This window comes from Adiantum capillus-veneris, chromosome 23, assembly GCF_014529385.1.
Source record: "Adiantum capillus-veneris isolate H3 chromosome 23, ASM1452938v2, whole genome shotgun sequence".
NCBI lineage: Eukaryota > Viridiplantae > Streptophyta > Polypodiopsida > Polypodiales > Pteridaceae > Adiantum > Adiantum capillus-veneris.
The window spans coordinates 44,901,754-44,917,617 of NC_140953.1; the positions used below are offsets into that span (position 1 = coordinate 44,901,754).

Here is a 15,864-nt window from a genome sequence, read left to right on the forward strand (position 1 = left end):
ACAATACGTGCTGACTAATCATGCGAACACATAATACTTCCCGAGTGGGTTCCTTGGACCTCGACTCGAGAGCCAAGATCGGTTCTGCGTGATTGATCGTATCTGTAGTGAGGTTAGCTTCAATGGAAAAACCATCATCTAAACCATCATCCTTGTGAACAATCACATTTGTATCATACAAATCATCATCTGTGTGAATAATCACATCTTTATCATGCAAATCATGTGTGTCGTGCTTTGGAGAAGAAAAGACTGACAGAGTCTTCTTCTCTTGCTTCTTTTCAAGCTTCGCCTGCACATTAGAAATGAGAGGTAAAGAATGAAGAACTTTCTCACCACAAATGATGACGGGAGAGTCACTTTTGGCATTTAGAGTGAGAATATTGTTTGTCCAACCAATGAGAGGATTATGCTCACGAAACCATCCAATGCCCAAAATCATATCACATCGTGAAAGAGGAGAAATTACAAATTTTCTGCGGAAGGACGCTTGTTGAACAATGAATAACACATCAAGGCACTCTCGTGTAATGAGAGAGTTCATATCGGGAGCGAAACCCGACACCTCGAGAGGAGATGTCTGGTGAACCTCCAAGCGGGCTCTTTGTACAAGATAGGCACCTATCACATCATGCATAGTACCAGAATCAAACAAGACCACCATGTGTTGACCATTCACATCATCATAATACCTCATGAGAGACTCATCAATGAGAGGATCATGAGAAACTTGGAACACACTAGTGTGCTCATTTATGGCATTAACAGAGGGATGTGGGTTCTGTAGTTCTTTAGATTTGTTAGATTCAATCTTAGGACATGTTTTCTTTATATGACCCTTGACGTGACATTGATAATATCGATCTTCCTTACAATAAATGACTTGTTCCTTTGCCGTTATGTATCCTCCTATGATTCCTTGTGCAACCTTTTCATCTGGGGTGAGCTTAGGTTTAGCAAGTGTGTTAGCTTTTACCCTTAGATTCATTTTGAGTGTTCTTTTCCAAAAGACTAGAGGAAGGTTGGCTAGAAGAGTTACCATTGTTACCATTCTTACCGTTCTGTGGGTGCTTTCCCTTGTTGTGCTTCATCTCCTGTGCGGGAGCAATCGCTATCGCTTTGTTGAGATCTACGGGATCGAAGACTTCGACATCAAACCTGATATAGTCGTCCAACCCGAAAATAAAAGCCTCTTTGCGCTTTGCATCCGATTTGTGTAATTGGGTGCCAAGCTGCAAAACACGGTTAGAAAAGGACATGATTGGAGTACCATTTTGCTTGAGATTTCGCCAATCTTCCTTTAATCGCGCTAGGTACTGAGGTCGCAAGAACCGCGCCTTGAGCTTGTCTTGGAAGTCGGCCCAATTGAAAGAAAGGGGCACGCCTTTTTCGGCTTCCTCTAGGTACGCGGCCAATTGCTCCTCTTGCCACGCTTGATACCAATGAATGGCATCACTGGCAAGATAAGTGGCTGCCGTCAAAACTTTGCTATTTCCTGTCTTCTTAGTTGTCGCAAAATAAGCATTAAATTGATGCAACCAAGAATGAATAACATTAGCATCTATCTTACCATCATACGTACTAAATGTCAACTTCTTCTTGACGGGGTTGTTGGAATCCGCTTCTTGGCTTATGCTACCTATAGTTACTCGGAACGAGAACGGGGAATAGGAACGAGAAGGTCCGGAACGGGGAGGAGGAGGGGGAGCCGGAACGGGTCCACTAAAGTAAGGCTTGAATTACCTCCATTCAGCTTAGTCCCAAATAAACTCCTAAACAACCCCAAAACTGCCCCCAAATCTACTCCCTAACCTACCCTCAAACTGCACCAAATATGTTCCCCAAACATCCCCAAATCTGTCCCCAAATGCCTACTTTTGTCCGTTCCGCCCCGCGTTTCGCCATTCCGCCTCATGTTCCGCCTCGTTCTCCCCATTCTGGAACACCGTTCCGGTTACACCTCGTTTCAGAACGGCGTTCCGTTTCCATCTCCGTTTCGGGAACGGGACTCGTGCGGAATGCCATTCCGGAACGTTTGGGCTGTGTTCCCCCCGTTCCTTGTTGCACTGCTACCTGATGATTCGCCCACGTCCTTGAGTGGCTCGGACTTCGAGGTGAACTTGTAGGACCAACTCTTGCATGCGTTGGTCTCTCTGCGTCTCACGTTCTGATTCCAAGGCCGCTCGCCTTTCTTCGCCCGCCATGCGCGTGTGCTCACGCTTACGCTCCAAGGCTATCCTTCTTTCTTCGCCTGCCAAGCGTGCTTGCTTGCGCTCGCGATCAAAGGTGGCGCGTTGCGCCTCTTATTGTAGCATCATGTCCATCATCGACTTGACCAAAGCCTCCTTAGGATTTGGTGTAAACCGTGGCGTAGATGGGGAAGAGGGAGGGTCGGAAAAACCTCCTGGTGGGGAATATTCTTCTTCGCCACCTCCATGCTCATCACCTTCACGCAAAGTATCCATTCCGCTTCAGGTGATGACCATACAGTGAGATCTTGGGTACTTAAAGTTCGCGAGAAACTTGGGTTCTTGAGGTTCTTGGGTTCTTGAGATTCTTGAGTTCTTGAGGTTCTCGAGTTCTTGAGGTCTTTCTTTAGCTTGCAATCTGTGTTAGAGAAGGCTTTTCTCTTACCCGAGCTCGACTCTTCCCTGCGGGCGTACCCCTTGGTGGCCTTGTGCTCACACCAAGGCTGCTTTTTCCCACCTCACGTCGATTGGCCGGCCGCTAAGTGCACGGTCCGCTCTCAATGAGTGAAAAGAGGAACAAGGGGAGGCCGGACAAGCCCTTCTTTCTTGGGTTTCCTATCACTCTTCAAAACATGATTAGGAATCGACACGCCGAAGTGGACTTGGGTTACGTACGACCGCAACATGCAAAAAATTTCTTGTGGTTCTTTCCTTGAGTGATACAGAACACTGCCAAAGCTCTGATACCAATGTAAGGTGCAATGGAAGTGAATGTTGAACTTTGCTCAAGATGAGAGCTCCGAACTGTGCTCAAGGGTTCCTTTTACTTACGGAAGGGAGAGCCTTCCGTTCCTTTAGTGAGAGAGTGCAAATGATCACAAACAAAGTGAAAAGACATTGTGAATGAAGGCGTTGAGACTGAGAGAGAGATAGAGAGAAGAATACGACTCCAGACTGTTGTCGAACCCTCCTCCAAGGGCCCCTCTCTCGATGGCGAGAGAAGTCTATGCTATTGATTGCAAATCTGGTACAAAGGTGTTGATGCTATGATGCAATGATGGTTTGAGTCGGAGACGACGGTGACGGTGAGGGCGACGACGACGCTGAGGACTGCTGGCTGAAAACACTGACTTCAGATGTTGCTATTTCATGCTGAAAAACGCTGCTATTTCTGGCTGAAAAACGATGCTGAAAAACGCTGAGTCTGGCTAGTACAGTTTGCTGAAAACGCTCCTGCAGGTTGGCTGAAAATGCTGATGCAGGTTGGCTGAAAACGCTGGTGCAGGTTTAGTCTTGCTGATCTGCAAACGCTGGCTGCTGAAGTCATTGGCGCTAGGGCTGAAGATGCTTGTAGAAAACGCTAATACTTGCTGAGGTTCTTGCCAAGGAGAAACGCCAAAGGGCCTGTTGCAGAGTTTGCCTGTGCTCTCTTGGTTTCTTCTGCTCTACTGAGTGACTGTCAGGTTTCTTTTATAGCAAATTTGTTGTAACAGACTTGGACACTCCAAGTCAAGAATCAATCGCGACAGCACCAAATAACCACTTCAAAACAATTATAGATTTACACTGGCTCGGCGGAGTTCCGTGCCTAGAGATATTGGCCCCAAAGACTCGTGCCCCTTTGGGTATTTCTTAATGTATTAATCAATGTCAAAGTACAAGAGCGGTTAGGGTTTCACTCTCAGACTTTGCGTCCAGATGCTCTGAGAAGTGAGGCCCTCACCTGCATATTTAAATCTTACAAGGGATGCCCAAAAGCAGAGCCCCAAAAGCTTGAAAGCAAAAGCAGATACTCTCTCTCTCTCTCAATGACAGTAAAAGTAAAGCATTTTCTCTCTTTATCTTTCTTCCAATTTCCTTGCAAAGCCAAAAAGCAGGGATTTGCGTCGCCAAAAAGAACCAATTTTTTTTTCCACCTCCGCGATTTTCGGAAATTAGGGTTTCTGGCAGAAATTAGGGTTTGCAGGAATGTTAGGGTTTCTGCCGTCGGTAGCCACGTCATCACTTTGTGACATACCCTCCTCTTGAAATCATTGTAATCGACCGCGATTACGCCTGCAAAACCGACAAAAGCCATAAACCGTCTTAGCAGACACTGACTGTTAGTACCTACGTACTAGGGACACACATCTGGCACATGTACCAAATCGACAATCACATCACACGACATCATAGGACATCACTAGACATCACAGGACATCACATGACATTCAACATTCATTCGGATCTTAGACCATGATTTATCGGCAATGTAGCTAGCAATCACATCTAGGTCCAATCGGGACCTCATTGATGTCCGATTGACTAACCCCTATTTCAACCATGTCTATTCGAGATCAATCAGACCAAAATGCTGCAGTCATTTCGTCTATCAGTTCCTGCACTCAAAAGAAGTCAAGAACAAATCAGTATCATTATCTGGAATTCCATTTCATAAAGTCATTCAGCAAAGTACTGTCAGCTCTCAGTATCCCTGAAGCTCAAAGAGACATCAGTGACTTTAGTATCAAAATCAAGGCATCTGTTGACAAAGGAGCGGAGTAACTCCCCTCTTGTGCATCCCACTGCACCAGATCTTCGGCCAAGCTGAATTTCTGGGTTATGTTTGGAGTAGACTATGCTAAACCAAAACATTGAGGTAAAGTTTCACGATCTGAGGAGTATCTGCTAAGTCCTCCTCCTCCATCCACTTCGCATCAAGTGCAGGATAGTTCTTGAACTTAACCAAGAACCGCATTCGGACTTTACTTTTAGTCTTCGTATCCTTATGTGCCAAAATCTGTTCAAGAACAAGGATCTCCTCGTTTTCTTCCACTTCGGGTTGCTCATCAGGCTCCCCAGCATCAGGCACATCACCCGTAAAAGGTTTCAAGAGACTCACATGGAATGCATTGTGAATCCTCCAAGTATCTAGCAGTTTCAATCGAAAGGAGACATCATTTATCTTTTCAGTGATCTGGAAAGGTCTGTAGTATCGCATACTAAGCTTTGGAAAAAGCCTCTCCTTTCCCTTTTTCTTTCGTAGGCGTGCCTTCTCAAAACGTTAGAGCGCCCAATCATCCTCCTTCAGTTTCAAGTCGCGACGATGGCGATCCGCTGCCTTTTTTTGTCGTTCTTGAGACTTCTGCAAAGTCTCGCGAACCTTGGCAAAAGCCGTATCCAAATCTCGCGAATATTCATTTGCTTCAAATATCTAATCTTTCGTGCTCAGGAAGGATGAAACATTCGCAGCACTTCCAATAATCTCAAATGGCGTTTCCCCATCGAAGAGTGTATCGTGTTATTGTAGGCAAATTCCACCAAAGGTAAGTTCTTTTCCCATTGAGTCTTCTGATGCGAGATACAAGACTTCAATAAATCTAAAACCACTGAATTGGCAATCTCAAATTGCCCGTCAGTCTGCAAGTGGAACGATGACAAGAACTGCAACCGCGTGCCAATGTTCTCCCAAATTGCCTTCCAAAACAAACTCATAAATCTGGGGTCTCTGTCAGAGACAATCGTCTCAGACATGCCATGTTATCGGAAAATCATCGTGACCATTGTGTGTTCTCGGGAGATCAAAAATGAAATCCATTGCAATACTTTCCCAGGGGCGGGTGGGTATGGTAAAGGCTGTAACAATCCCTGTGCCTTATTCCTGTCAAACTTGACCTCCTGGCATACTGCGCACAACTCTTCCACATCCTTTTTGAGTCTCGGCCAAAAGAAGTATCTCTCTACCCCCTTCATGGTGGTAACAATGGCGCGGTGACCCGTAAAAGGTGGATAGTGGCATTCAGTTATAACCTTTTCCCTCAACGGCTGTGTAACGCACAACATAGTCTTTCTCATCAAGTACCCTTCCCAAAGGGAGTATCCAGCTACTGTCTCCCCATCCCGTATCCGTATGAAAATATCTGCAAAATCTGTATCTGTGGCATACTGATCGACCATATCCTCGAAGCTTCTATGATGTATCGCGGAAATAGCCAGAACCAACGACTTCCGAGACAAAGCATCTGCCACCACATTCTTCTGTCGCTGCACATGGACAATCTGGAAGTGAAAGTGTGACAAGATGTTCGCCCACTGCATGTGCTTTTCCGAAAGCTGCTTTTGTGACAAGAAGTAGGGCAAACTCTGATGGTCTATAAAGACAGTAAAATCCGCTCCGAGTAGGTAATGCCACCACTGAGTAAGAGCATGGATAATCACCAAAAGCTCGTTCTCATAAATCTGTGTTGTCATCTCCGACCTAGAGAACAATCGGCTCTCGTAAGCAATGGCATGGCCTTCTTGCATCAAGACCGCACCCAAACTATGACCACAAGCATCACAAAATACTTCAAATGATTTCTGCAAGTTCGGCAAAGTCAAATTTGGTCCTGTAGTCAATTTCTCTTTCTATGTTTGAAAGGCAGTCACCTCTTTGGATCCCCACGAGAAAAGGGACTCCTTTCTGTATCAAGATATGCAAAGGGGAAGCAACCTTTGCAAACTTTCAAATGAACCGTCTGTAGTACGAACACAGTCCCAAGAAGCTTTCAACTTCATGGACATTCTTCAAATCGGGCCAATCACGGATAGTGTCTATCGGATCCATTTGCACTCCTGCTGCTGAGACAAAGTGTCCCAAAAGTTTATCTTTGAAGCAGATGATCTCTATGTTCTGCCTCATTCTTGGAGATAACACTGATATCATCAAAGAAAGTGCCAACAAATAGCCTGTACTCTCGAAAAATCCTGTCCATCATCCGGTTAAATGTCACAGGAGCATTGGTTAAGCCAAAAGGCATCACTAAAATAACCCAAAAGTAGTCCGAAAGGCTGTCTTGTAGACGTCTTCCGGCGCAATTTGGATTTGATGATATCCGCTCTTCAGATCAATCCTGCTAAAGCACGAGGATCCTTGTAACTTGTCGAGTATATCATCGATCCTAGGAATCGGAAATCTGTTCTTGATGGTGATTTTGTTGAGAGCTCTAAAATCAATGCACATTCTCCAAGATCCGTCTTTCCTCAAATTCAACAACAGTGGAGAGCAATACGGTGAAATACTATGTTGGACAAGACCCTTTTCCAAGAGGTCTTTCATTGGGTTCATAATCTTTTCATTTTGTAGTCGGCTCACACAGTAAGGTGGCCGATTCGGTGGTGTGCTTCCAGGTATCAGATCAATGGTATGATCTTCAGGCCCTCTAAAAAGCAATCGGCATGAGTGTGGAGAAAAATCTTCGCGTTATTTTGTTCAAGTCACAACATATTCAACCTTTATTCATCGTTCAGGTCTCTCCCATAAGAATGAGTAAAGAAAATTAAAGTTCATCAAGTACAATCTCTGAGCCCTTCATTTGTCAAAGTCGCTTTCTCGGCCCGGTAGTCAACCATGGCATAGTTCTTGTGGTACCAAGGGATCCTGAGTAGAACGTCACTAGCGTGCCCTGGACCCAATGCTTGGTGTAATGGCAACATCCCATCCGGGTGCCAGTTGAACTACCTCAGTTGAACTACCTTTGCCTGTTGCGTCAGTCTGTCGGGCGTAGTTCCAAATCGAGCCGCCAATTTCCAGTGAAAAGAAGTTGGCCTTGGCTCCTTCAAAAGAGCTTCCTGATCCTTCACTTTGCCCCAAAAGCGGCAAAGTTTGTACTTTCATTCATTAGATTCGGTGCAGGTCCCACGCCATGTGGTACCAGTTCTGCTTTTCTATCTGCCTTTTCTGCCACGTTCCTCAGCTGCTCTCGAACTCTCAGGCCTGTCGTCGTCTTTATCATTCTGTTCTTTCTGTGCCTTTTTAGGGCACTTCACGGAGATATGTCCATGTTCCCCGCATCCAAAGCACTTCCCCTTTTTGATGAAGCGAGCTCTCTCCTCAGGAGTAAGCTTGGGTCGTGCATCCTTTTTCTTTGGATTGCCCTTTTTCTTTCTACTTTCAATCTGTTCGGCTCGTTGTGTCATGGCCTCATCTGTGGGGTAGGTCAGACTGCCAGAGTGAATGGCAAAGCCCCTCTTCGCATGACTCATTAACTCCTAAATAGAAGCTGACTTCTGTTTTAAGCAGTGATCTCGGATCTCTGTAGGTAGACCCAAGGTAAACCGCTCAATCTGTTCTCTGAATGAGATCTTCTTGAATGAAGAGGCGGGTAGAAAAGAGCTCCAGAATCTTTCACAGTAAGCATTGATTGTATCTTTCTTGGTCATTCGAAGATGGTTCCAAGCAGCTCGTACATCTCGTTCATATTCTTGCGTCAACCAAGAAGAAATAAAAAGCTTCTTAAATTTCATCCATTTAACTGGCGTAGTCTTGTTTAAAAGAAGCGTGGACCACCAAGTACGAGCATTCCCCTTAAGGTAAGAGACAGCTCTCCGAATCTTGGAGTGCTCTGAATAGCGTCCTCCTGCGAAAGTGATGTCAAACTGTTGTATAAAAGACAAAGCCTTCGAAGCATGTGAGTATCCTGAAAAAGTATCAAACTTGATCGAGTGGCCACCTTCCTTAAACTCTCGGACTTTCTTGCTTTTATCTTCGAGAAAGTCATAGCGGTTGGCTTTGTAAAAATTCTTCTTGTTCGCATAAAAGTTTCCGTCATCCGAATCTAAGCTGTATGTAGACGAGTCCTCAGTAGAACTGTCAGTCTCTGGGCGAGATTTAGCCTTCTTCGTCTTTCTTGCCCTTTCCGAAGCTTTGTTTCTTGCTTCGCGTTTTACCTTTTCTGTCTTCTTCGCTCGAATCTGAAGAGCTAGAAGAACTGTCAGAAGAAGAAGAAGAAGAAGAAGAAGAAGAAGAAGAAGAACTGGGTACTCCTTCAAATCGAACACGCTTCTTCTGTTTCTTTGCCTTGTCGAAGGTCGACCGATGACCCAAATATCCCGGGAAGTCAGCGCTTTTCTTCTGCTTTTTGCCGTGCTTTTTGGCTTTCTTTTGCGCGTCAAAAAGCTGAGCAATCCGTGCATCAACCACCTCTTGTAATTCCTTCTCTGAATACTGTTTGTGATCAAAAGGTTTCTTGAGAGCGGGTTTCAGGGGTGGTGTAGTGGTTTTCTGCCACTGTGCATGCACTTCCTGAAAAGAAGTCTCGCTCATATATTTTGCCAATTTCGGATCCTTCGCAAAACTGAGCATCATCTTTGTTGCATCGCCGATCAATTGACGACGCTTCATCTCTCTTTGCTCCGCCTGAGTAGGCCGAGGCGGGCCATACTCTGTCTGAATCTTCGTTGTGATCCCTGCCCGCATCTCCAGATGCAGAGGGAGTCGACTGATCCTGGCGTGAAGCCATAGGTGCCGCGGAAAAAAAATTGGGGATCGGATTTCCCGTAGAAGAGAAATCGGCCGTGCGCAAATTTGTTGTAACAGACTTGGACACTCCAAGTCAAGAATCAATCGCGACAACACCAAATAACCACTTCAAAACAATTCACAGATCACAATAGATTTACATTGGCCTGGCGGAGTTCCGTGCCTAGAGATATTGTCTCTTGGCGCCCCTTTCGGTATTTCTTTATGTATTAATCATTGTCAAAGTACAAGAGCGGTTAGGGTTTCACTCTCAGACTCCGCGTCCAGATGCCCTGAGAAGTGAGGCCCTCACCGCATATTTAAAATGTTACAAGGGATGCTCAAAAGCAGAGACCCAAAAGCTTGAAAGCAAAAGCAGATTCTCTCTCTCTCAATCAGAGTAAAAATAAAGCATATTCTCTCTTTATCTCTCGTCCAATTTCCTTGCAAAGCCAAAAAGCAGGGATTTGCTTCGCTAAAAAAAAACCATTTCCCCCCTCCCCCCCTTCCGCGATTGTCGGAAATTAGGGTTTTCGGCAGAAATTAGGGTTTGCAGGAATTTTAGGGTTTCTGGCAGAAATTAGGGTTTTTGCTGTCGGTAGCCACGTCATCACTTTGTGACATTTGCCCTACCCAGTTTCCCAAAAAAGTCACTTATTAATAATAAGTGAAAAATAGATAAATAAGGGAAATGGGTTCTGTGCATTGTAAGATGCTCATGATGGTTACTGAATGTCATGCTGATGATCATGTTGTGTGCAACCAGAGGATATGCAACTACTCTTAAGTGCCTGGACATGCATAGCCTGCAAACAAACTCACAAAGGTGCCAGAACACTTCCTAAGCTGACCTGAACCCGGGACTTGAAGTAGCTTGTCCACATGCACATAGGGTTAGATGTGCACGTGACACTGTAAAAATGCTTTTCCTTTTCATAAAACATATGGTCATCGGAGTCCGAACTGTCAGAGGGTGACTCCTCTATAGAACTGTCAGAAACTGGGTGAAATCTGGGTTTCTTTGCCTTTTTCTTGCCCATTTCGAAGCTTTGCTTTTTGCTTCGCTTTTTACCTTTTCTGTCCTTTGCGCTCGAGTCAGAAGAAGAGGAAGAATAAGAACTAGGTAGTCCTTCAAAACGTACTCGCTTCTTCTACTTTTTTGCAGATGCAAAAGAAGATTGACGGCCCAAATAACCAAGGTAGTCAGTTCCCTTCTTGCGCTCTTTCACTTGCTTTTTGAATTGATTGTTCGTGTCCAAAAGCCGACTGATCTGTGTCTGAACCACCTCTTGTAATTCTTGTTCTGTAAACATCCTCGGAGAAGAAGGTTTCTTGATTGTTGGTTTGATGGGCGGTTCTGTGGCTTTCTGCCACTGGGTGTGTACTTTTGCGATGGATTGCTGAGACAAAAATTTTGCAAATTGAGGATCCTTTGCAAACTTAATCATCTGCTTTGTGCACTCGTCAGCCTGCTGTCGACGTTCCATCTCTTGAAGTTCGTACTGAGTAGGCCGAGGTGGTCCGTACTCTTCCTCTGTTAATTCGGTTGAATCTTCTTCGTGATCTCCTCCCGCATCAGCAGATGCAGAAGAAGTTGACTGATTCTTCTTGGAATCCGTAAGTGGCGCGAGAAAAGGATCGGATTTCTTGGTAGAAGAGAATTTGGCCGCGCTCTGATACCACTGTAACAAACTTGGACACCCCAAGTCAAGATTCTACCGCGACACAGCAAAGATTCACTTTAGAACAGTTTACAAAAGACGACGCGGCCCGGCGTAGTTCCGTGCCAAGAGGTATTGGCCCCAAAGACTGGTGTCCCTTTTAGTATTTCTTTTTTTAATTAATTTGTGTGCAAAGTACAAGAGAGTCCGCGGGAACTCACACTCAGACTCTACGTCCAGATGCCTTGAGTAATGATGCCCTTGGACTTATTTATTCTTACAAGGGGTGCCCAAAAGCAGAGCCCCAAAAGTTTAAACTCAAAAGCTTCTTAAACTCAAAAGAAGCTATAACCCTAAAGCTGCCAAATCAGCCAGCGTAATTTTCAGAAATCTGTACGTACTGCCACGTCAGCAATCAATGGAAATTGCGGGCATCCGCACAATTTGCCACGTCAGCCTGTCGGCGCGTTTTACGAAGCCTGCTGGCAGTGTGTCCGGGGGCCTGCCACGTCACCAGTTTGTGACAGAGAGAGAGAGGACCTGCGTGCTGAAGATGACCTGCCCGCTGAGCTATAGCCGTGAGACCTGCGTGCTGAAAAGAGAGAGAGAGAGAGAGAGAGAGAGAGAGAGAGAGAGAGAGAGAGAGAGAGAAAGAAGAAGAAGAAGAAGAAGAAGAAGAAGAAGATAATTTTAACGTCGTAGGAAACTATCCCAAGAGACCTTAAAGATCTATTCGACGAGGAGAGTTGAACTCGAGACCTGTTATTCAAGAGGGAAATGGCATAACCAATCTACCACACTTGGGTGATAGAAAGGTTATACCATTTTCCTCTTCTTATTAGCACACACACACCCCCCCGAGAAGAAGAGAATTTTAACGTCATAGGAAACTATCCCAAGAGACCTAAAAGATCTATCCGACGAGGAGAGTTGAACTCAAGACCTGTTATTCAAAGAGGGAAATGCATAACCAATCTACCACACTTGGGTGATAGAAAGGTTATATACCATTTTCCTCTTCTTATTAGCACACACACACACACACACACCACCTGAGAAGAAGAGAATTTTAACGTCATAGGAAACTATCCACAGAGAGAGAGAGAGAGAGAGAGAGAGAGAGAGAGAGGCATGGACCCTTGTCGCCCAGCCGCTCGCTTGTAGCCCAATTGCTTCTGCTTCTCCCCTTCATGATGGCTGCACTGGTGCCTAGGAGATGCCAGGACTAGGGCGATGAAGCTGGTGCCTCGCCCGAATTAAACGCCAGGTTGATCTGCATGCTTAAAGCACATCAGGTGGGCATGCAGGTGCTCACGCACATCGTGCTCCACAAATCCTGGGGCTATGTGACTGCACACTTGAATTATCAATCCTGCCACTGGTTTCTTCACTGACGAGTCAGTTTTGCAAAGAGGGTAATGCAAGGGTCCCAGCTAGTCTAATGAATCTGTCTGGACATGCATGCCCTGCAGGCTGCGAGTTGTCTCACAAAGGTGCTGGTAGCGGATCACCTAGGCTAGCCCCGTTCAAGGGTTGACGTAGTTGCATGTTCAGGGGTTACTTATCACGGAATTTTGCAGTAAGAATTCACATACAGGACTCGATCCTTTGCCTGTGTATCTGGTGGGTCTTTTGTGCATTAACTGGAAAAAAAATGCTATAGATTTTTCTATTAACTCATCTTTTGTGGAAGTATTGATAGTTCTGATGGAGATGGCTTTACTACATACAAGAAAACCTGCACACATTTGTACCTTTTTGAATTAATGTGAATTAACTCAGTAATTTAAGGGTCCAACTAGTACTGCCATTTTTGCAGGTTTTGGATTCTGCGACGAACAAGCTATGGCTCTACAACAACCAAGGGGTATTCACATGTTTGGGAAGTCAGATTTTGGTCCGGTCATTTCTTGTGTTATCTAACATGTGATTTCTCGCTGCAGAAAATGTATGAAGACATATCTGTCCTCGGTATGAAGGCTACAGGGGAGGAGTGAAATGTTTCAGATCAATTTGCGGAGGGTTATCTGCGTCAAGGAGGCCACACTCAGAATGTGGCTTATGCTCGTTTGATTTTTCGTTCGTCTGTCCACTCCCTATTGAAAGGCTGCGAATGTATCAAAGAGTGTTGCATGTTTGATTAAGAAATAAAGCATCAAAATCTGATGAAGCAGTATTGGATTAGGAAATAGCGCTTCTTGAATTACACTTTTTACTCGAATCAAATAGCATTTTAGATGTTGAGGAGGTGGTTTTGACTAATTAGCCCTTGATTGTTTTAGCAGTGGCTCCTTGATTGTGTTAAATTTGCTCTTTTCTGTTATTTACAAGTGTTGTCGGATATTTGGAGAGACGAACAATCACAACGGTTTTGTATGTGTGTGCAAATTTTGATTGGCTGTAATTTTAAGTTTTACAAAATTACCTTGAAAGTGTTGAGGACAGTGATACGTCTTTTCGGTGTATTTTTGAAGCACTGCGATTGGCTTACATTTTTGCAGTGATCAGATGACAGCCCTATTCTGCAAAGATGCTTAAGTGGTTTCATTTTGCGACATAAGGGTGCTTGTAATCTTGTTTGTTCAGATTCCTACAGGAACGTGCAAGTGTCCTACTAAGCAAACAATCCATGGTATATTGAAAATAAGGGTCGTTCCAAACAAGGAGGTCGTTGGCCAGCTCTTTCTGGAGCACACAACAGCCACCATCCCTGCATTTTTCTCTCCCTCTTGTTCACTGACTATTAGGCATGCAGACTTTCTCTCTCCCCCTCCTCCAGCTTCACAACTGTCGTCCACGTCTCTCACTCTCTTTGGCCAGCCACTCTCTCTCTCTCTCCCCTCCCCTGCTGCCCCTCGTACTCGCCTCCCTCCCTTGCTGCCCCTCGTGCTCCCCCGCACCTCCCGCTCGCCTGCTCCCCTTCCTCCCTTTGCTGCTCGCTGCTCTCCCTCTCCCTCCCCTGTTGCTCCCGCACATCTGCTGCCCCTCGCGCAGACTCCCGTGCTGCCCCTGGCGTAGACTCCCCGTACTGCCTAGACTTCCTTTACGTGTAGCATGTACCCCAGGCTCTTCTACGCGTAGCGTGTCCCCCCCCCCCCCCCCCCCCACGCGGAGGACGTCAAATTTTTTTATTTTTATTTTTCATGGATGGTATCAAACAAGCTATATTGTTTTAGCTTGGTCTCATGGGTTAATTTGGCCGTATGAAGACGTGAATATATCATTATATCATTTTATTTCCCTTGCCTTTTTGTACTACTAATCCCCCCCCCCCCTTCCTTCCTTTTCTCTATCGTCTTTATCACTCCCCCTATCTTGCCATACCGTCCCACGCTCCCCCACTCGCCCAACTACCGCGCCCGTCGCTAGGGGGGTGAACACGTTCAGTGACTCCTTGGTGGACGGCGATCAAACATGAGAAAGATGAACGATAAAGCCGACCCCCCCTCCCTTCCTTTTCTCTATCGTCTTTATCACTCCCCCTATCTTGCCATACTGTCCCACGCTCCCCCACTCGCCCAACTACCGCGCCCGTCGCTAGGGGGGTGCACACGTTCAGTGACTCCTTGGCGGACGGCGATCAAACATGAGAAAGATGAAGTATAAAGCCGACCCTCTAGAGGATGCCATTCAAAAGTGCAAAGAAGAAATGACGGAGATCATTACCAAGATGAACCGCAATCTTTGGGGCACAATAAACACGCTCGAAGGACGCGTGCTGATCCAAGAGAGCAAGATAAGCACGTTGGAAGACCGAGTGACGACCCAAGAGGAAGAGATCGTGTCACTCAAAAAAGATCTCGTCGAAGCACGGTCAAGAAACACACTGGAAGATGGCGAATTGTAACCCTCAGTAATCGAAGAAATCAACACGATCAAGGAGCAAGTATGGCCCGTCAAAGAGGAAGAAGAGCAGCACAAAGAAATGACGACTTCTTGGATGGATGTTCTTACCAAAACCTAACAGAAGGCGGACGAAGCCGAGAAATGGATCAAGGTGGCCAAGAAAGGAAAAGGCAAGGAGATAACGTCCACGTCCACGTCCATTAATCAGACACTAGAGGAGGAGCAAAGGAGAAGGGTGCGTGCTTTACATGTGAGAATTTGCGGTCTCAAAGACAAAGGCAATGTGGACGAGGAAGTAAAAGAACTCACAATCTTGATGGGGATTCATGAGCCGACGCACACAAGGGCATGGAGAGTGGGCAACATAAAGAAAAATGGAAGCAGTGGAGAAACCTCAAAAGAAAGAGCACTCATCCTCCGTTTTCCCTCCATGGAAGCAAAGAAATCATTCTTGAAGAAAAGACCAACTCTTAAAGAGACTGGCATCTTTCTCGGGGATGATCTCACCCTCAAGCAGATCGCTCATATGCAGGAAGTAATGTCGGAGATTAGAGCGGCAAGGAGAAAAGGCAAGATTGCTTTCTACCGAGACGAAAAAGTGGTAATACTAGAGCGACGCTCCACATGATAGTGCGAGACTTATGGGACCACACTCAAAGTAGCTGCTTGGAACTGCAATGGATCTATGCGTCTTGATGTAGGTGCTTTTGAGGATAGCTTTACTAGAAGAGACATCATCTTTTACTCTGAGACACACCAGGCCCTTGGGCAATCGATGCTTCACATCAGTGGATAGAGGTGGGAGACAGTCTACAGACAGGAGACACACTCAGAGCACAGAGGGCGGGGCTCGGGAGGAGTGGCAGTGTTATTTAGAGAGGATCTGCAGCCACTGATACATATAGCCCGC

The 15,864-nt window shown here is 45.7% G+C and overlaps 1 protein-coding gene across 1 annotated transcript in view; it reads left to right on the forward strand.

The window, feature by feature from the left end:
- Positions 1-13,352, forward strand: part of LOC147427726 (ubiquinol-cytochrome C reductase UQCRX/QCR9-like family protein) — a 50,736-nt gene extending 37,384 nt beyond the window's left edge. Inside the window, exons 2-3 of the mRNA XM_086496439.1 lie at positions 12,928-12,975; positions 13,052-13,352. Coding sequence (XP_086352565.1) covers positions 12,928-12,975; positions 13,052-13,105 — 102 coding nt within the window. The 3' untranslated portion in view covers positions 13,106-13,352. The remainder of the gene's footprint in view (positions 1-12,927; positions 12,976-13,051) is intronic.
- The last annotated feature ends 2,512 nt before the right edge of the window (positions 13,353-15,864 follow it).